The sequence below is a fragment of the Phoxinus phoxinus genome (assembly GCF_949152265.1).
Source record: "Phoxinus phoxinus genome assembly, chromosome: 2".
Classification (NCBI taxonomy): Eukaryota; Metazoa; Chordata; class Actinopteri; order Cypriniformes; family Leuciscidae; genus Phoxinus; species Phoxinus phoxinus.
This window is the reverse complement of record NC_136877.1, coordinates 18,664,796-18,687,013: the sequence shown is the minus strand read 5'-3', so window position 1 is coordinate 18,687,013 and position 22,218 is coordinate 18,664,796. Positions and strand designations below refer to the sequence as shown.

Here is a 22,218-nt window from a genome sequence, read left to right as displayed (position 1 = left end):
CTGCGTCCATGCACTTCGTAAATGTACGAGGTGCTAGAGACAAGCCGAACGGCAGGACTTTGTACTGGTATGCCTGGCCCTCGAAGGCGAATCTCAAAAATCGCCTGTGACGTGATGCAATCTGTATTTGAAAATATTTTACGTCTACTATTTTAGACCTTTAGATCTACTGACACAAACCAGTCTCCTTTGCGAACATGCGCGAGGATTTTTCTGGTCGTTAGCATTCTGAACTGGCGTTTCACAAGCGCTCTGTTCAGTTGCCTCAGATCTAGTATGGGTCTGAGACCCCCGTCTTTCTTGGGTACCAGGAAGTATCTGCTGTAAAGCCCCCCTTCGCTCTGAGCCTGAGATAAAGGTTCGATAGCCCCTTTTCTCAGTAGTTTCTGAATTTCGGCTCGAAGTAGGTGTGCTACATTCGAATCTACCGAAGTCTCGACGCGCGCCGAGTGGCGGCGAGGGCGTCTGCGAAACTGTAGCGAATAGCCTTCTTTTATGATGTTTATCACCCAATTTGAAACCCCGGGAAGCTTTTCCCATGCATCTGCACGTGTAGCTAGGGGCTGAGTGAAAAGCGCGCTCTGATCGACTCGCGATATAGCGGCTTTCGTGAGCTGCGACAGAAATGTCTCGCTTGCAACATCTGAGGCCGGGGCCGCGCTTATGAAAGCGGGCAGAATGTCCGAGCTCGACCCCTCGACGGCATTTAGGTGGGAGAGAGAGGGCTGGACGGGCTCCGTAGGAACCGTGATGCTTGTGTGGGAACGCGGGCACTGGGGACCGGGCACGTTTACCACCTTTATAGCATCGCTCGCCGGAGCGGAGCGCCTGCACGCAGGTTTCGTTTTTACAGAAACCGTGCGATGAGCAGGAGGTAGCATTAGTGGGCACTGGGTAGTGGGCACATGTGCTACTTTTAACGCACAATCGAACTGGGTCGATTTTATGTGCGCGGGCCCTGTGTGTGGGGCCGTGTTTGTGTGTAGGGATGTGCACATTACAGCGGGCAGATTTACTACACAAAAAACACTATCGGCTGTGGCCGGGACACCAGAAAATGCACTCTTTAATGGATTTATCTGGGTAGCCGTGAAAACGGCTGTTGTGTGCAGGCAAGCGGCCAGTGAGACACGCCTGTTGGCTGCAATGAACGCTGGCACAGTCACTTCGCTTGGGATTGCACGAGCGGTGAGCTTCGGTGAGGGTCCGGCCGCACAGGACTTGAACACCGACGCTTCCCTAGCAGTGCTAGGATGGCTTCGGGGGCTCTGGCTTCAACGCTACCTTCTGTCGCGGGCCACGCGGCGCGGGGCGGCGACCGGAAGAGCGAGAGCGTGGTCTCGAGCTCTGTGCCTGGGGGCGCTGAGATGAGGAGCTGGGCAGCGGTCTTGGCTGTGAGCTCTGAGCGGGCGGTTTCGCACGGCCTGCTGCAGAGCTGGAGCGCTTCGGCACAATTGCCTGGGTCGCCTTCTGCACCTCCGCATACCTGTCGGTGAAGTCCTTCACCGATGTCCCGAAGAGGCCAGCAGGGGAGAGCGGGGCGTCGAGGAACGCGGTCCGTTCTGCTTCTGGCATGTCTGAGAGCGTTAGCCAGAGGTGCCTCTCAGACACGGTGATCGCCGCCATACTGCGTCCGATGGCTTGGGCCGCAGACTTCGAAGCGCAAAGAGCCAGGTCTGTGGCGCTTCTCAGATCCGCCACGCAAATCGCATCGGGTCCGTTCTCGTCCAGCTTGCGGAGGAGATCGGCCTGGAAGATCTGCAGCGTCGCCATGGAGTGCAGCGCTGACGCGGCCTGTCCGTTGGCGGCATAAGCGCGACGGAGCAGGGATGACGTCGTGCGGCAAGGCTTAGAGGGCAGCGCCATCTTAGCCCGCCGTCCAGCGGAGGGTGGGCATAAGTGGGCCGCGATAGGCTCTTCGACCGGCGGTAGGGAAAGGTAGCCTCTGTTTTTAGCGTCGTCGACCTCGGAGAACGCTAGGGAAACAGATGACCTTGTCCTCGTAGAATACGGGGAAGTCCAAGCTCTCGCGACCTCCTCATGAAGCTCAGGAAGGAAGGGGGCGGGCGTCCTGGCGTCGACTTCTCCCCAGGCAGAAAGTAGCCATCCAGCCAAAACCGAGCACGAGTCCTCGTCCCTCGGCATGGCGTCGATGTCCTCGATGTCGTCGACGGAAGCGGCGGCAATCTGCGGTCGCTGTCCGTCGGGTATCAAAGCTGAGGAAGCCGGAGAAACAGTTCGCGGGCGCGCCGGCGAACTTTGGCGGCTTGACGGAGGTTCGGGGTTCCGCTGCGCACGGCGCTTTTTATGGCGCGGCACGACAGCGGAGAACACGGGCTCCTGGAACGACGCCAGGCGAGTCCGCAGAGTCGCCAGAGGCAGTAGTTCGCAGTGATGGCAGCCGCCATCCGCAAGAGCGATAGCCGCGTGTTCCTCGCCCAGGCAGGAAGCGCAAATCACGTGGCGGTCCCCGTCGCTGAGCGTGGTCCGTTTGCACGAACCGCAAACAGGTATCTTGAAAAAGACGCTGCTCTTTTAGATACAGAAAAAAAATGTGTGAGTCGCGCCGGCGAACTCACACACACTCAACACAGTGAAAGGATATATGGGCGCCGGAACGCGCAGCTGGAGGGCGACGAAGGCGGCGGTGCCAGCGGCTTGTCGTGACTTCTCCCGCTGAGGTGCTCTCTCGACGGCGCAGCTTCTTCACTCGGATCAGCGATGAGGTGTCCTCGCTGAAGGAATAAAAATCAGAGTTCATAAGCCTGTGAGCGAAATATATAGCCCTAAGCCACGCCCGTTTCGGCGTTTCGACCTCATTGGGTGTGACGTCACTCAAGGGCTCGCTCGATTGGCTTAAAGTGTGAATGTCAGGTTAAAAAAATTTTTTTAGATATATTAAATAAGGTTTAGATGTCTGAGTGAAAATGTAATTATCATTAAAATTATTACTGTAACTGCCCTACAATAAGCTTTATAGCCATTTCTGTCAAGATCATATTTTTAAAACGCAGCTGAGCTGTGACGTCATATGAGGGAGACGTGCCAACAAAGTTCTATTCAAGTATGGAGAGTTTTGAGTCTGAGGAGATGCAAAATCCCCCTCAAACCTATACGATGGCCCACAGCCATACAATTTTGAGCCTCCCAGACGGGACACAGATGAGGAGCCAAACAGAAATGTAAATAATTCATATCGAAGAAACATAAATATCTGGTGTGAAGAAGAACCAGTGGAGAGTTGGTCAGGTGTCTGGTAAGTATAGGCATAACGGTATGTATTCGTATTGAACCGAAACGGTACGGGTGTCACGGTTCAGTGCATGAATATACACGGAGAATATTAATGCAAATTAATTAATGCGGAACTACTGTTAGATACGCGGGTTATTTAGGGACACCTAATCTGTAGCTCCGCCTTAGCTCTGTCTGAAGCTCCGTGGCTATAATGAACAGGCTGCGATCGATGTCAATATTGCAATGCTGGAATATGTTGGTTGGTTGGTGTGTGTGTGTGTGTGTGTGTGTGTGTGTGTGTGTGAGAGAGAGAGAGAGGGAGAGGGAGAGAGAGGGAGAGGGAGAGGGAGGGAGAGAGAGAGAGGGGCGCGGGCGCGATCGACTGCTTTACTACAGTAGCATACACCGTAGGCACCGCATCAGCTACCAGTCTCACTCGGGTTTTAAATCCCATTTTATAACTCATGAGATCTCCAACCGCGTAGTCCTTCTCAGTGAAATGGGCGCTGCAAATGACCGAAGTCTTGGATACCGAAGCAGCACTGAAGTCAGCGCGTTTGGTCCGAACAAAGTTGACCCAGGCACGGAACACAGTGGACTTTTAACGGTGTTTTTGTACCCAGCACAAACGCAGTAATTCACCATCGTAAAAATACGCCTGCGTATACTAACGACCTAACTTAAATAACTAACTAAATAACTAAATAAATGTCCTAATCACTAATTCTCTCGCTCTATCACTCGTGCAATTATCAACACAGCTCAGCGAGCTGGGGAGACGTCTCCCTCATATGACGTCAAACGATTCGTTTGGAATGAGGAGCAGTTTTAAGGGAGGACTGAAAATAACGAACTTTTTCATCTTATATTCTGCCATTAGGAATCGAAAAACATACAAAACAATACATCAACTTGTCAAACGTGTATTTCCCCTCACTATTTTGTGTTAATCAAAATAAAAAATTTAACCTGACATACACACTTTAAGCATTTGCCGCACAGCAGCCAATAGGCGCGCGAGCTGTCTCGCCTAGGTCTGTATGCTGTGGCAATGCGTTTTACATTGATACAAAATTAAGGATAATTTTTTGCTTCAGTATTCTCGTGGAAAAGGAATTTCCCCAATGCGTTGCTACGACAACGCAGTACGAGAGTATCTCTCGTAAGAGAACTGAGAAAATGGATGGGCCTGTTTCCTAAACTCCTTTCTGTCCTGTGTGTGTGTGTCACATCTCTGGCTGTTGAGACGGGTGTTAGCCCCTAGCACCACTCTGGGAAATAACAGTATGTCTGGGCAGTCGAGGTGTGAATTCCATAGACATTTCCAACACGATTCTCCCACCCTGCTGTTTTCCTTTTCCTCACAGCTCAGAATGTCTAAAAGCTCCATAGGCTACAACAGACTCGCCGCTTTTTCTAAACAGATAAGGTAGTATCAAATCAATATGGATTATTTTTTCCTCACTAGAAAGAAATTGAGACATGTCCTCCTCAATGCAATGGCCCCTTAAAGCGGCAGTTGGTGATTTGAATGGGTATCGGCTTAAATAATTTTTGACACTTAAGTAACACTTAATGAATAACGACACAAGAAGAAATGAGTAACGCAACATTAACATTCAATTTACTAACCACTATTTACCAATAAGGAAGACTTCAGTCATAAGTTATCATGGTTTTCACATTAGAATACTGTTCCAAATAATTAGAAAATTCCTTCTGAAGGATTTTATAATACTTAATTACTAGTAGGTTATCATGATCTTTACTTTAGAATTAATTATACATTGTGTATTACTCTTATTAATTATGAACCTGAATAATAGTGAACTACCACATTTGACTGAGTGCTGAAGTAGTAGCCTACTCGACAGAATCAGAGGTGGATCAGAACATCTTTACTAAGGGTTCACATGTTCAATATCACATACACTTCCGGCCCATGCACACAGCGTATTACGTACACATGTATTACGTATCACAACAGCCCCCCTGTTTAACACAAGTGTGTAAACACCTCAGATAACCAATACAACAACAAGATTGCTTCTTTTTTTTTCCAATAGGGTGCACATTTTACACAGCCACACAGCCATATAACGTTAAACAGATTGGGCTCGCGGCATAATTTCCTCGCTTCACTGGTCACGAACACCAGTGATACTATAGTTTTTTTACCGCTGTCACCATGAAGTATTACTCGACAGAATCAGAGGTGGATCAGAACATCTTTACTAGGGGTTCACATGTTCACTATTACATACACTTCACATACACTACGCTGCAAAAGATGCAAGAAGTGAACACAACGTTCAAACATGTTCATGTTCTGTGTGAACAGCAGCCCCTCAACGTATTTCTGTTAAAATGTTTTTATTTGTCAAAAGATGTGTTCTGTTTACAATTATGTTCTGCCGTGAATTCATATCCATAAATGCACAAGAAAATGGTAACAATCCAATATCAATGTTTGGAAAAGAGCAGCTTGGACATTTTTCCTAAAACTTCCTTTTGATCTCATCAGACGAAAAGAAAGTCATATGGATTTGAAAAGACAGGAGGGTGAGTAAATTATTCTGTAACAGTGTAAACTTGACTGCCTTATTCACTCGCACTGTGAAGGAAGATTTTGATCTCTGCTGCTGTATCAAGCAACTGTTCGACTCACCATCCAGCGCATGCTGATGACTATTGTCCATTTTGCCATGTGTACCTTTAAGCCTATAAGATGATTGATTGCCATAACAACTTCATGATGTTGAATTTCGTAAACTGAACAAGTCCACATTCAAAATAAGTGACTCAGCTTGACAATCAGTTTTAGCCTGTTTACCAGAACCATTTTTTTGGTTCTAAAATATTAAGAAGTTTCCAGATCTGGCAGTTCATCAGAGTCGTTGTTGATTTATTCTATGAATTACTTGTCAAGAGAGTTTGGTATCGTTTGCATAAATATGTGTGTGCGTGCGTGTGTGTGTGTGTGTGTGTGTGTGTGTTTGTATGCGTGTTTGCAAGCATACGTGTGGCCTTTATCAATAATGCAGAACTTGAGAGAGCTGGATGTTAACAGGAAATGAGTTCTGTGCACAGTAGGACTTTCTTCTGTAACATTTACAGGCATCCGGATCTCCACACATGCCCTGGCCACCCACCATTGCAACGAGTGGCTCTAATGACACCCCCCACGGCCACATGTGCTCAGGATATGCAACAAACACCTGTTAAATGGGAAAAGGTGCATGTGTGGTAGTGTGTGTATGTGGGTGCACACAGGTAATTTGTTCTGTCCTTATGTTTGATTGCGTCTGATGTTGAAAACCTTTAAAAATAAAAAATCTGTGTTTAATACAAAATTATCTGCACTTCTCACCTCATCCACACTTCTCTGAGCCCCCCTCCTGTGTCTCCACATGGTATCTCCCGATGTCTGACACACATCTTTTCCCCTGACACCTGAGCTCCTCATTAATGCCAGTGCTACAGGGGAAAAGATTGGAACAAAAAAGAATGGTCGAATTAAATTATGCACAGTCTGTTTCTGTTTGACAGAAGGGTTAGAGAGAGAGAGGGACTGATGAATAAAGAAACAGCGAGACAGAGAGGGAGAGAACTGTTGATGAGTTGAAGGAAACTTTTCTCTCTCAGTCAGACCATATTTCACTCTATTCTGTCCCAGTCTTGATTCATAATTTAACTACAGTTATTAACAGCCCCATCTAGTTACTGGTGAAGAATGTGCACCAGAATTATACTTTTTGAGAACTTGACTCCTTAAAAATCTCTAAGAGTATCTATGCATTCATTAACTCTTTATGGTTTGCTATCTTTCAAAAGTGAATTCATAATTAAAAAACATAATTAAATATAAAGCATAATTAGTTTTATCTGAGACACCCTTACCCAGAAAGTATGTGCATCTCCACGCCCAACAAAATTAAAACAAGTAACTTCAAGACTGAGACTTAAATTTGTGATGTAAAAAGCTATATATCTTTATCTTTATATATATATATATATATATATATATATATACTTTACAAGATCCAGATGAAAATTGTATTATAGACATTGAAATTGTTTACACTGCTCATTAATAATATTCTTTTTTCATTTGGTTCTGCTGACCCCAAGTGGATTTAGAGTGACATTACAGGAGCACATAATTTGTACACACACATATATACACCAGTCAACATTAAATTACTATTTTGTACTTTTTGTAACAAAATTACAAAAAAAATTATTAATGATGTTTGAGAGGTTAGGGTAGTTGTCTTACTGAAACTCTAATACTCTGAGTTATTTGACATGTAAATGCAACATTACTCAACAAAAGGTCTAAAGGTGACCATTAAAATAAAGTGCACTGTAATGTTGAATTTCTAGATTAAACAACATTATGCAGATTTCATACAGTGCAAGTGACATGAACATGAGCAAGAATGTCACACTTTATATATTGCCCATGTATTGCATCCATTGCTTAATGCTTACATATCACCTTGCGTTCTTTACTTAAGTAGGAGTGAAGGCAGATGAGAATGGACAATTAATGAAATAAGAAACACCCTCCTGATAATGCTGACATTGATTATTGAGCTATAGTGGACAGCTTAATCACCTGACCTGGGATTTGATGCTTTATCTCCTGCTCCCCGATTACTGCTTTATCAGGCAATCATTCATATTCCTTCTGAATCAGTATTAAAAATGAGAAATGTAACTGATCGCCATTCCAGACTGTTCTCACTTAACACGATCAAAAAATACACTTTCGCTGCATCTGAAACCGCACACTCTTGTTTAGTACTTATTTGGATGAAGTCATTACGTCACGACTGCTAAAAAAGTGTGTTCTATTATAGTATGAGTGTGTGTAGCATGGAAGTAATCTGGACATATCCACCATGCTGTCATTAGTGACCTGCAACGTCAACTACGTCGCTTCCCTGCCCCTCACAAATTCTCTCCTGTGGCCTCATGGGATAGTCAAAAGTGTCCATATGCACACTTCAGAATCTCATTGGAAGTAGTAGCTCATCTGGGTACTTTTTGTCGAGAAAGTGACAGACATGGCGATGTTGTGATTTTTGATTGTTACATCCCTGTGGGTGTGCCTTAATATTTTGCTCTTTTTCTCTCCTTCGATTCCTGTTATTGGCCTGAGCAGCTATTTATCATCATTAACCTGCGTAATGTCACTGCTCACGTGACAAAGCAATCAAGTCTCCCACTAAAATGTAAATAGCACACTAGAGTGAGCATGCGTTAGTCATCTTTAAAGGGGTGGGTTGATTATGATTTCTAACTTTAGTTAGTGTGTAATGTTGCTGTTTGAGCATAAAAAACATCTGCAAAGTTACAACGCTCAAAGTTCAAAGCAAAGGGAGATATTTGCTTTTAAAGAAATTGCTTTTTAAAGACTACAACAAACGGCTGGTTGGGACTACACAACATTCCTGTCGGGTTAGAGACATCACCAACCCTAGAATTTATATAAACCCCGTCCCCGGAACATGATTTATATATTATCAAGACAGAATATGCTAATCAATGACTAGAAGATAACTCACATAAGCTACCTAAATTCATCCATTCAGAAATGTCCTGTTGCATTCTACATGTTTTCACTTCTTGAGTCTCTCCATCATTGACTCCGGTATGAACATAAAAGGCTAAAAGTTTTTGAAATTTTCAGTGCATGTCTGTGTGAGGTAAAATCATAGACAGTATATAAAATGGACACAGCGACCCCATAGGTTTCAACAGAGAAAAGTCAAGTCAATTAGAAGCACTCACTTCCTGATGGCTGAGGCTCAAACTGAGCTTGCGTAGATGTGACGTGTACAACCTGTCTGACAGTTTTCAGTCTTCTAGTAGCTGTGCCAAAAGAAATCTGAATAATTCCCTTCCAAATCTCGCAGAGACGGAGAGCGTGAGTATGAGCTGTCCATGAGCTAGCTATGGCAAGCCGTTTTAACATTTAATCATTTAAGCCTACTAGTATCTATTTTCATGCTACTAGTACTTATTTTTTAGATACTAGTATCTATTCCATTAAGTACTAGTACTTATTCATTAGATACTAGTGCTTATTCTTTAGGTACTAGTGCCTATTCATTAGATACTAGTGCTTATTCTTTAGGTACTAGTGCCTATTATTTAGGTACTAGTGCTTATTCTTTAGGTACTAGTACTTATTCAATAGATACTAGTACTTATTCATTAGATACTAGTACTTATTCATTAGATACTAGTACTAATTCATTAGATACTAGTACTTATTCAATAGATACTAGTACTTATTCATTAGATACTAGTACTTATTTAAATAGTGACTAGTCACTATTTTTTTGTTACTAGTAAAAAAAAAATGTTTTTGCCATTGACTTCTATGGGATCTGTAATTTAGATATCAACTATTCAGTTCTGACTAGTATCTATTCCAATTGTGACTAGTACATATATATTAGATACTAGTACTTATTCATTAGGGTACTAGTACTTATTTTTTAGATACTAGTACCTTTTAATAGATACTAGTACCTATTAAATAGATACTAGTAGCTATTAAATAGATACTAGTACTTATTCATTAGATACTAGTACTTATGCTTTAGATACTAGTGCTTATTATTTAGATACTAGTATCTATTAATTAGATACTAGTACTTATTCATTAGATACTAGTACTTATTCAATAGATACTAGTAACTATTTATTAGACACTAGTATCTTTTGTAATTGTTACTAGTAACTATTCTTATTTTACTAGTCACAACTGCTTTTTTACTAGTCTTATGTTATGACTAGTCAGAACGGCCACGGTAGAGTTCAATTGAAAATCTTACTAGTAAAATTTAAAATCTTACTAGTAACATTTGGAATAAATACTAGTATCTAATAAATAGGCACTAGTATCTATTAAATAAGTACTAGTATCTAATGAATAAGTACTAGTATCTAATGAATAAGTGTAACCGGTCTGCAACTGACCGCTGTTACGTTACTGTCTCTGCGTTGTGTAATAGAAGGACCAGGACACTGTTACTGCGGTTCACCAGACCAGGGATGTTTATTAACAGTCGCTCACGCCCAACATGGACTTATCACCATCTGTGGATCAACATCAACAAAGATGACAAACTGCTTGTGAAGATCTCATCATTACATCACCTCTCTCCACCGCATGCAATGCAAACTCCATTAACAATCAAAAATAATACACATAACATTGAAAGATGTGAAATACCTGTGGATCAACATCAACAAAGATGACAAACTGCTTGTGAAGATCTCATCATTACATCACCTATATGATACAACACTAGTTTAGTTGATTAATGATTCAAAGCCCTGTTAATGCATATCATACGGCCCACACAATATATCTTCACATTATTGATCCACTCACACATATAACATGCAATAAAACACAATACACAGTCTCTGTACTGTTCACAAAGGGATATCAACTCAATTAACATACTTTACAAACTTAATTTGCTCATAGATTGAAGAGCTCTGAAAAACGCTTACCTCTCTCCACCGCATGCAATGCAAACTGAAGAGAGGCGCGCGCACACTTCAAAATGGCACCACAACAGCGGCAGAAGAAAATATCAAAATAAAAGTCTCTGGAGAATAAATAGCAAAAATCAACATATATTGCTCAGAGAAAAACAGAAATGAATCAGTAATAAAATAATAAGGATTTTAGTGAAAAAGCAACAATACATTAAACTTGTATTGTACTTATTATAACTCGTTACATTCACCCCTTCCGGATTTCACTTAAATCCATACTGAATGATCCAAATAAAATAACAACTGGTACAGGTCTGCAATGAAACAGTCATTAGTTCAACTTGTGAGTTACCCACTAATAGGTCAAGAAAAATCTCAGGGTGATCAAATCTAAGATTATCTTGGAACACTACGGTGCCTTGTACACCATAATATAACCTGACCCTTGTGTTTCACATTTGAAATCAAAATGTCTTCACATCATTACAAAATCAAAACACATTAGAATACTCTTCAAAACAAAGAAAGGAATGACCCAGTTCTCTTTTTCATATTACTCCCTACCCCTTGAAGATAAAAGGGTTTCTGAACCATTGACTCAATTAATCTGTTCACTTTCTTAACGACTCTACCTGCCCGTGTCCTAACACCCTGAACGTCAGTGACTGGAACTTGGGTATCAGTGTCAGTTTGAGAGTCAATAAGAACTTGGGCTTGTATGTCTGTGTCACAGTCAATGTTGACATCAAGAGATGATGGGCTGGATTGAACTCTACTCTGAGGGAGATCTCTGCTACCACTCTCTTCAATTTGTGACTGGTCACTGGACTCTTTTCCTTTCAAACTGAAATGGTCTGTTCCCACAGCTTCCTCATCATCAGAATCGGGAACTACAGGACTTTCAGAGTCTACGTTCACCCATCTTCTGGTTCTCTCCTCCAGATCTGTTGGTTCGAAGTCATCCGCACAGGACTCACTTCTGTCGCTACGTGACTCACACTCTGAATCTTCCGCAGAGAGCAGAATGCTTTCCTCCTCATCAGGCGATTCAACAGGTAGGAAACTAATGTCTAGAAGCAGGTTCCGGTGCACAATCTTCACATTTCCATTCCCATCTTCTAGCTTGTAAATGTGCTTCTGCAGGTTCCTGTCTATTACAGTGTACACGACAGGGTCCCATTTATCCGCTAGTTTCCTCTTGCCTCTTTCTCCTTTATTCGCCACCAACACACGGTCCCCAACATTGAGACATGTCCCTCTGACTTTTTTGTTGTAACCTTTTGCCTGTTTCCTCTGCTCTTTTTCAGAATGTCGCTGCGCAATCTCAGCCGCCTCATGGAGGTATGACATCAACGATTTCAGGTAAGTACCATGATCAACAACCACGGGGTCATGTAGCACCTGTCTGAACATGACATCCACTGGCAGCCTTGGGACACGACCAAACATAAGCTGAAATGGAGCATACCCAGTTGTCTCATGGACTGTAGCGTTGTAGGCAAAAGTCAGCGTTTGTATTTGCTCTGGCCATTTGTGCTTTTCTTTCAGAGGCAGGGTTCGGAGCATACTCCCTAAGGTCCGATTAAACCTCTCTACTCCTCCGTTTCCCATGGGGTGGTACGAAGTGGTGTGAGATTTGGCAACTCCTGATAGTTTCAACAACTCTCTTATAAGGGCACTCTCGAAGTTGGCTCCTTGGTCTGTGTGGATGCGGCTCGGGAATCCGTACACACAGAATACGCGATCCCACAGCTTCCTTGCGACTTGTTTTGCAGACTGATTTGCGCAAGGGAAGGCATGAGCCAACTTCGTAAAATGGTCCGTCACAACGAGCACATCCACGGAGCGTTTTTTCCCATCCTCCGCAGACCAGAAGTCCAGGCATACCAGCTCCATGGGCATAGAGGTCTTAATACTTTCAAGAGGGGCCCGCGCAGATGGTTCGGGAGCCTTGGCTAGGATGCATCTTTGACAGCACTTGATGTATTCACACACATCGTTTCCCATTCCTGGCCAGAAGAAACGTTGGCGGGCTAGATGAATGGTTCTGGCTTGGCCCTGATGACCCGCAAGATCATGTACACCCTTTAAAGCCTGCCCCTTGAGGTTAGAAGGTAAGACCAGCTGATACCGCTTCTGTTTACTGTGTGGATCTTGTGTGACTCTGTACATTATTCCATCCTTGAGTTTTAATTTGTCCCAATGCCTGAGAAGAGATAGGGTTCTGGAACTCATGTTGGCCTTCTCTCGCCTCGATGGTTGACGCTTCAAGTTTACAAAGAATGTCACTCTTGAAATTACTGAATCAGCCTCTTGCATTTCACGAATTTCATCCGCAGCGATCGTAGGAAGGGTGTCAATACCAGCAGGTATTAAATCTGGGTAAGACTGAATTAGCTGCACAGCTCTTGCTCGAGATGTTTCTTCCCACTGATCATGTAAACTTAAACAGGCTTTGATAGTGGCACTGTCAGAGGGTAAGGCAAGACAGGACTGGAAGCAGATCTGCAGATTCTGAGCTCCTTGACGAAAGGCATCTCGAACTCCATCTCCATCAACTGCTTCAGCCTCCACAAGCAAATCATGATATGGCTCCATCATTAGCCTGCTGCTCACGGTCTTGACAAAAGGGTCTCTACTTAGAGCATCCGCCACCACGTTTTTCTTCCCGGCTATATGCTTTAGTTCAAAGGTGTAAGCTGCCAGTTTGGACACCCAACGTTGCTCACATGCTGCAAGTTTTGCCTTGGACATGATGTACGTGAGCGGATTGTTGTCTGTCCATACGGTGAATGTCTGACCTTTCAACCAATGGCTAAACTTCTCGCACACGCTCCATTTGAGTGCCAGAAACTCGAGCTTATGAACTGGATAGTTCCTCTGTGATTTGCTCAGAGTTTTGCTTGCAAATGCGATTGGACGAGCTCGCTCTTCACCCGCAGGCACTTGGGATAATACAGCCCCCAGTCCGTCCAGTGAGGCATCAATCGCCAAGATCAGAGGCAGAGTAAAGTCAGGGTGGGCTAGAACAGCACTTTGAAGCAGACTCTCTTTAAGACAACATAATGCGCTATCACATTCTGAAGTCCAATCCGTGGGCTTGAGCTTCCTGTAAGTTCCCCTTTGAATGTCTCCCTTGGTGCCTCTTTTCCTCCTCTGCCCACCCGTAAGGGCAAAAAGCGGTTTTGCCAAAGTAGAACATCCAGGAATGAAGTGTTGGTAATATAAGATCATACCAAGAACTGATTTGATCCTCTGCACTGATGGAGTACATTTATCATCTTCCATAAGATCTGCCTTAGTCAGCTTCGAGATGACCTCGACTTTGGCAGGATCTACTGAAACTCCATCCCTGTCGATGATGTGACCCAGGAATTTTACAGAGGATTTCAGTAGATGGCACTTCTTAGGGCTCAGCTTAAGATTGTACTGCCTCAGACGACTGAACACGACCTCCAGTCTTTCCAGCGCTTCCTGCTCATTCGGAGCAAACACCAACAGGTCATCAAGATAACACAACAAGCTGCTGAAGTTTAAGTCTCCGAAGATGCTTACCATCATTCGCATAAAAGAGGCTGGACTGTTGCATAGTCCTTGCGGCATCCTATTATACTCGTGCAGCCCTACAGGAGTCGTGAATGCAGTGCATTTATTGTCCTCTTCAGCCATGGGGATGTTATAAAACCCTGACGTCAGGTCCATGGTGCTGAAGAGTGTGTTTCCGCCCAGAGCAGCTAAGCAGTCAGCCTGGTGTGGAAGTGGGTGTGCATCCTTTATTGTTCTGGCATTTAACCATCGGAAATCTGTGCATAGCCTCAGACTGCCATCCTTCTTCCACACCAGGACTAACGGAGAAGCATACTCACTCACAGACTTCCTAATTATCCCTTGTTCTTCCATCTGGGACAAAACCTGCCGCAACTTTTGGTAGTGTGCAGGCGGCACTCTACGATAAGGGAGTCTGAATGGACGCTCATCCATTAGTCGTATGCGATGAACAAAACCCTTCACTTCTCCACAGTCCAATGCATGCTTAGAAAACACGTCGTTGTATCTCTCTAGCAACTGCACTAACTTCTCCTCCGTCACTTGGCTGACAGAAACAGACTCAATGTCGAGATCAACGAGGCCAACCGTTTCCAATCTCTGTTTGAAATCAGCTGACAATCTAAGGGACTGCTGACTCTCCTCCACGGACACTTCAGCTTGACTCAGCCCCTGGAAAAGTTCAAAATCTTCCATGGCAACACATGGGAACACATCTGCTAATTTGCGATTCCTCTTAAGGGTGACTGGCTTGTCAGAGAAGTTAGTGACTTTTACAGGAACCCAGCGATCACCCCATAATGGCGTGACCACCCGCCCGACCATAATGTCTCTTGACACAGACCTTGAATTTGTAGGTTCCACTACCACTGTGCTCCCGGGTGACATAGGGGCATTCTTTGGCAGCTTTCCCCAGACAAGATGTTCCTGCTTGGGTAAGAGAGTGACACACTGCTGTAGCTTGATTGTTCCCACCTTGTCTGGCAGCTCTGAACCCTTCCACCGACATGTGTTGGCCATTACATCCAGGAACTGTTCACATCCCGCCAGCGGCTCCACTGTATGATTAGAAACAAGTCTCCAAAAGTCACTGGTACCTTTCATGCGATGCACAAGGAATTTTATGACATTTGTACCGATGATCAGATCATCCCGCTGGCCGGGTACAACGAGAATAGGCACTAGACAGCTCTCTCCATAAACTTTCAATTGGACCTCATACATGCATTTTGGTTTTGTAACCTTGCCACCACATCCTACTAAGATGACTTCCTCATGAAGTGGTGTAGGTGAAGGCAGTACATTCTCACTTAACATCCTCTTTTCCACTTTGTCACTAAAAGTGCAGGCCATGGAGCCTGTATCAAGCATTCCTTTTATTGAAAACACTTCATTAATACTGACTGGTGCATAGAACAAATCGTCGAATGCCTCAACTGCCTGGACATTTTGTGCTATCACCTTAGTCCCAGTGGGAGCCTGTGCGCGTGCATTCTCATAAAAGTGGTGAAGATCAACACTCTCTAGGGGTTCTTCACTTATGCTCACGCATCCCCCTTCCAAACGTGAGCGATCTAGTTTAAACCTAATGGACCCCGGAATTGTGCTGGACCAGGTCTGGACCTGTCACTTGTACAATCCCTCTTACTGTGTCCAGGCTGAAAGCATGCAAAACACAGATGTTCTCGTCGACAATGTGTTACAGTAGAGTGATCATGAGATTGGCATACTCTACAGAGCTTGCTTTGGGGCTGGCGGGATGGCATTTGGACATTTTGAGAGAGTGCACGATCAAGGAGATTGATCAGAGTTCTCATACAATTGTCATCCTGTACAGTGTGTGCTTTACTGGCTCTGCTGCACTCACCTAGCTCTGGAGAGTCAACATCCTGTTCATCCTCATTGAATGTCTGAACGTGAGCGGTGACATGCCTTGTAGCAGGGTGACGCTTTGGCTTGGCTGACATCTGCTCTTTTAACTCTGTGTGGTACCGGTCAAGTTGTTCTTGGACTTCCTGTGCGGTCCACTTTTCTGGAGCTTTGAGACGGAAAACTGCAGCAAGAGTGGAATCAGGGCAGTATTTCACGAACATCATTGCAGCTTCTTGGCATGGATCTTCCATTCGTCGCCCAAGTCTCTTTAAAGCTTCTTCTGCAAGATCCACTGCTTTGTTCAAACGCACCCAGTACTCGACAGGATCCTCCCCTGCTAATGGAACAGTTCCATAGAAATCAGCCAAGGGCATACATGAGTAATTAACATCGCTAAAATGTTGTTTCAGGATGTCGATGATAACCTTTGGGTTTTCAACTGGGTTCAAAGCTGAATTACAGCGAAGAGTGACTTTGACGACATCTTTAGCTTTGCCCATCAATCTGCTTAGAATCTCTTGATGCTGCTCTGCTAATGGTATTCCTCTCTTTCTCAGATATGTGTCCATCAGCTCCTCCCACTCACGCACACCAAGCTTGTCTGATGCATCACCACGGTAGACTGGGGGCTCTTTTGCTTCGCTTTGCATAACCAATCTCACTCCAGTCAAGTTAAGTGAAGGGATGTCTGAGAATGTCTTACTGGTACCTAACCCCTGTGTCTGTGCACCCTTATTCTCTCCTCCACCATAACTAGCCTCTTTTTGAGATGCTAACATGGTTTGCCCCACTTGTTGAGCAATATGTGCTATCAAACCTTGCCAATTTGGATCTGCTATGTCTGGAACAGCTAAGGGTACAGTATCATGATCAGTCACACGTGTGGAGCTTAACACAGGAGGTGTTCTGTTCACATTACGCTGCCTTACAATTGGGGTTTCACTAAGAAATCTTCCCCTCCCAAGACCTAATCCTGTAATTGTCTCATAAGCATCAACTTCATCATCTTTTAAACTAAATGCCATGTTTACACTTTAAGATTAATTTTCAAACAGAATAAACTATTGAAAAATATCAGAAAACGTGAGAAAAAGAAATCACTTAAATGGGAAAATGCATAATTCGATTTAAGAAATATCAAATGTCCGTTTGTATTCTCACAGTTCTTTTATCAACAAAACTGAACCTCAATGCAGCGTCCCTCGGCGACCCAACTGACGTTGATCCTGAAGCAAATCTTCTGATCCGGGTCACGGCACCAATGTAACCGGTCTGCAACTGACCGCTGTTACGTTACTGTCTCTGCGTTGTGTAATAGAAGGACCAGGACACTGTTACTGCGGTTCACCAGACCAGGGATGTTTATTAACAGTCGCTCACGCCCAACATGGACTTATCACCATCTGTGGATCAACATCAACAAAGATGACAAACTGCTTGTGAAGATCTCATCATTACATCACCTCTCTCCACCGCATGCAATGCAAACTCCATTAACAATCAAAAATAATACACATAACATTGAAAGATGTGAAATACCTGTGGATCAACATCAACAAAGATGACAAACTGCTTGTGAAGATCTCATCATTACATCACCTATATGATACAACACTAGTTTAGTTGATTAATGATTCAAAGCCCTGTTAATGCATATCATACGGCCCACACAATATATCTTCACATTATTGATCCACTCACACATATAACATGCAATAAAACACAATACACAGTCTCTGTACTGTTCACAAAGGGATATCAACTCAATTAACATACTTTACAAACTTAATTTGCTCATAGATTGAAGAGCTCTGAAAAACGCTTACCTCTCTCCACCGCATGCAATGCAAACTGAAGAGAGGCGCGCGCACACTTCAAAATGGCACCACAACAGCGGCAGAAGAAAATATCAAAATAAAAGTCTCTGGAGAATAAATAGCAAAAATCAACATATATTGCTCAGAGAAAAACGGAAATGAATCAGTAATAAAATAATAAGGATTTTAGTGAAAAAGCAACAATACATTAAACTTGTATTGTACTTATTATAACTCGTTACATAAGTACTAGTATCTATTGAATAAGTACTAGTATCTAATGAATAAGTACTAGTATCTATTGAATAAGTACTAGTATCTAATGAATAAGTACTAGTATCTATTTAATATGTACTAGTATCTATTGAATAGGTACTAGTATATATTAAAAGGTACTAGTATCTAAAAAATAAGTACTAGTACCTAATGAATAAGTACTAGAATCTAATACATACTAGTCACAATTGGAATAGATACTAGTCAGAACTGAATAGTTGATATCTAAATGACAGATCCCATAGAAGTCAATGAAAAAAAAAAAATTATTTTACTAGTAACAAAAAAATAGTGACTAGTCACTATTTAAATAAGTACTAGTATCTAATGAATAAGTACTAGTATCTATTGAATAAGTACTAGAATCTAATGAATAAGTACTAGTATCTAATGAATAAGTACTAGTATCTAATGAATAAGTACTAGTATCTATTGAATAAGTACTAGTATCTTTAAAAAGGCACTAGTACCTAAAGAATAAGCACTAGTACCTAAAGAATAAGCACTAGTATCTAATGAATAAGTACTAGTACTTAATGGAATAGATACTAGTATCTAAAAAATAAGTACTAGTAGCATGAAAATAGATACTAGTAGGCTTAAATGATTAAATGTTAAAACGGCTTGCCATAGCTAGCAGCAGGATCAAATATATGACTCTCTATGGGCTTCTCCCTTGACTTTATGCCTCCACGTCCCCCCGATAATTTCTCGACTACGGGGCCATAACGTAAGATACAAGGTAATGGAGCCTTTTATACATTGTCGTGTTTCTTTAGAAATAAATAATGGACAAATGGAGTCTTTAAACGCCTCAGATGTAAAGTTATTCGCTGTCAAAGTGACGCCAAAATTAATGGAAGTCAATGGAATGCTAACAGCAGGTGATGGTCTACTAATCAATGGCGGCCCGGAGGAAGCTTCGGTTTCTGGCTGATTGATAGTATGACCCCCTTGGGAAAAATGAAACGAGCTGTTGTAGCTCCGCCCCCTGTCCCGCGAGCAGCAGCTCATTTGAATTTAAAGGAACAGACACAAAACGGTGCATTTTTGCTCACCCTCAAAAAGTGACAACTTTAACATGCTAGCCTATATATAAATAGATGTGGGGTATTTTGAGCTAAAACTTCACATACACACTCTGGGGACATCAGAGACTTATTTTACATCTTGTGAAAAGGGCATTATACCACCCCTTTAGCTTTTACTTTGTTTGATTTCACTGTTGCTCTTGTTTAATCTACTGTACCCTTTTGCAACTGTTTTTTTTATTCAGGAATTTCTTGTTGCTGTTTTGTCTTATCTTGACGACGTCCCGTATATTGGGGCCTATTTGATTTGTCCCGTTTACTGACTGCTACACTGATCTAACCACTGACTGATACAACAGCAAAACGACACTTGATAATGATCAACACCTGCCATCATCCAATCACGCGCATTAGACCATACCAACAACACATTGAGAATGAATCAATAATTTTGGGACAAATCAGTTTGATTTGTGAACAGAATCCTCTACCTTTCTCTGTCCGCGTTTTTATTTCGGCAAATCAGTTTTGACGAATGCAAACAATGAAAACTTGCAAGCAAGAAAACTATCTGAGGGAATAATATGCTGATGTGATTTTGCTGCTCAAGAAACATTTCAACTGTTTTTTTTTTTCAGGATTCTTTGATGAATAGAATGTTCAAAAGAGATTTATCTGAAATATAAATATTTTCTTACATTAAACATTAAACATCTTTACTGTCATTTTGATTCTTTAATGCATCCTTGCTGAATGAAAAGTAGGCCATTACTTTCTTTAATTAAAAAAAAAAATTCTTACTGACCTCAAACTTTTGAAATGTAATGTCTAATGTTAAAAAAGCTTTCTATTATCTATCTAGCTTTCTATATTTCGATTTCAGTTATTTTGAACGATGGTTTGTGTGTAATGTGACATTTGTTTTAGATTATGTTTATGTGGCATTTGAAATATGAACAGACAAAACACCGACTACGCCACCCTGGGAGTTTCACCCAGGGAATGATTTTACTCCCTTATTGAAATTATATTAATACAATTAAGGACACACAGGTACACGTACAATACAGCCAAAGACGGGTTCAAATTTGAAGAAACTACTTTTATTTCAATAATTTAAAACACTGTAAAACCATCTCTCGGGGAAGAGAACACAGACAAAGACACAAAATGAACAAACGTATAAATGCTGAGGCTTACCGATGGAGGAGAAAGGAGTCAAAGGCAGTAAGAAATCCCAGGGAAAGTTCCCCAGTAAACACACAACCACACCACAGTGAACACAAAGGAAAACGAGAAAGTCAACAGCACACCGGAAGGGGACACTACCACCCAGACACCAACACCACCATCGGCTCTCAGTCACTGTAACAAAAACAAAGAATGAAACAAGCACACACTCGATTAACAAGGATTCACCAAAAATAATAGAAAATACAGAAAATGAAGATCTTTAGAGGAAAGTAACTAACCAGTTTATCAGAAAATAGAAACAATGACTGCCAAAACCAGCAATGGTTATAAAAGGGCAGTATAAAGAAAACTATATATATCCAAAGATATATAAATCCAGTAATCAGAAAAGAAATCAAACAAAATATAAATACACTTGTTAAGCTAAATTGGAATTAACACAAACCAACAGAAAACAAACAAACTCCTTAATCAGCAAAATTATAATATAAAGCCCCAACCCCTTGAGCTATATTCAAACGTCATAAAAACAATAGACCACATGAAACAAACGGCACATACTTTGGACCATGCAGGTGTAATTGCCCCGTAGTACAATGGCAAGGCGAGCGCACAGCAATCTGCTCCAGTTGCTGGTACAATATAAATATAATGCAAACAGTAGTTCAGGGGAACCAACAGTCCAGAAAAGACAGCCGTACAGGGCAAAATAAGTGTCTTAAAGACAACCGTACAAGAAACAAACAATGTTTGCAAAACAGCCGTGAAGGCAAAACAGCAGCTAGCGAATCAACAGTGTTGCTGGCGACGATCTCCAGTTACACCGGCCTCATTCCTGTTGTTTACACACAAATATTATCATTAACCCTAATTAAAAAATGAAAGGAATAATCACACATCATGGCATACATACCGATCAAGCAGCATTCATTTACACCCGAGGGAGACAGCTCGACGCGTGCCGACGTCACCGATAATGCAGTAGCGTTTATTGAATGTGCTGACTGACGAGATGGAAAACTGGGCCCCGAAACGGAGATCTATGAGCGTCCAACACATAATAACCATCACTGCAGATAAGAACAATATATTGGCGTGGAGACAACGAAGCCACTACCCTACCTGTCAGCACAGCAGAGCACCGGAGAGAGCGACCCGGAAGCACAACACAACTTCCGTCACTGACGAGCAAGAGAGCGCGTTAGAAGGACTACTCGCGATATTTATAGGATGGAGCCTCACATGAGGATTGGCCAAAAGTACGCCAGATACACATTACGTATTAATTAATACTGCTACAATCTACCCCAGCTTTTTGTATCGGCGCCCCGACGATAAGCAACTCTTGCTACTCACTTCCAGGGCCTAAAGAGGGCAGCACAACAGTAGACACAGAAGTCACGCACCTAAAACCATTTACGAGAACAAGCGATACACAAGTCCTCCAACATGATTAAAACACGAGTAAGGCACTTGTTACAGGTCCTCTGCCTTTACGGCTACTCGACGAGAAACAAGTGATACACGAGTCCTCAAACATGGCGGCTAAATAACGAGAAACAAGTGATGCACGAGTCCTCAAACATGGCGGCTAAATGACGAGAAACAAGTGATACACGAGTCCTCAAACATGGCGGCTAAATGACGAGAAACAAGTGATACACGAGTCCTCAAACATGACGGCTAAATTACGAGAAACAAGTGATACACGAGTCCTC

At 42.6% G+C, this 22,218-nt stretch overlaps 1 protein-coding gene across 1 annotated transcript; it reads right to left on the bottom strand.

Moving 5' to 3' along the window:
- Positions 1-10,218: 10,218 nt before the first annotated feature.
- Positions 10,219-12,907, bottom strand: LOC306994386 (protein NYNRIN-like). Its single transcript, XM_079604809.1, has 2 exons — positions 10,550-12,907; positions 10,219-10,413 (listed from the first exon to the last, which is right to left on the bottom strand). Exon 1 carries the CDS (start codon positions 12,769-12,771, stop codon positions 11,278-11,280), a length of 1,494 nt encoding a protein of 497 aa, XP_079460935.1. The 5' UTR covers positions 12,772-12,907; the 3' UTR covers positions 10,219-10,413; positions 10,550-11,277.
- Positions 12,908-22,218: the final 9,311 nt, after the last annotated feature.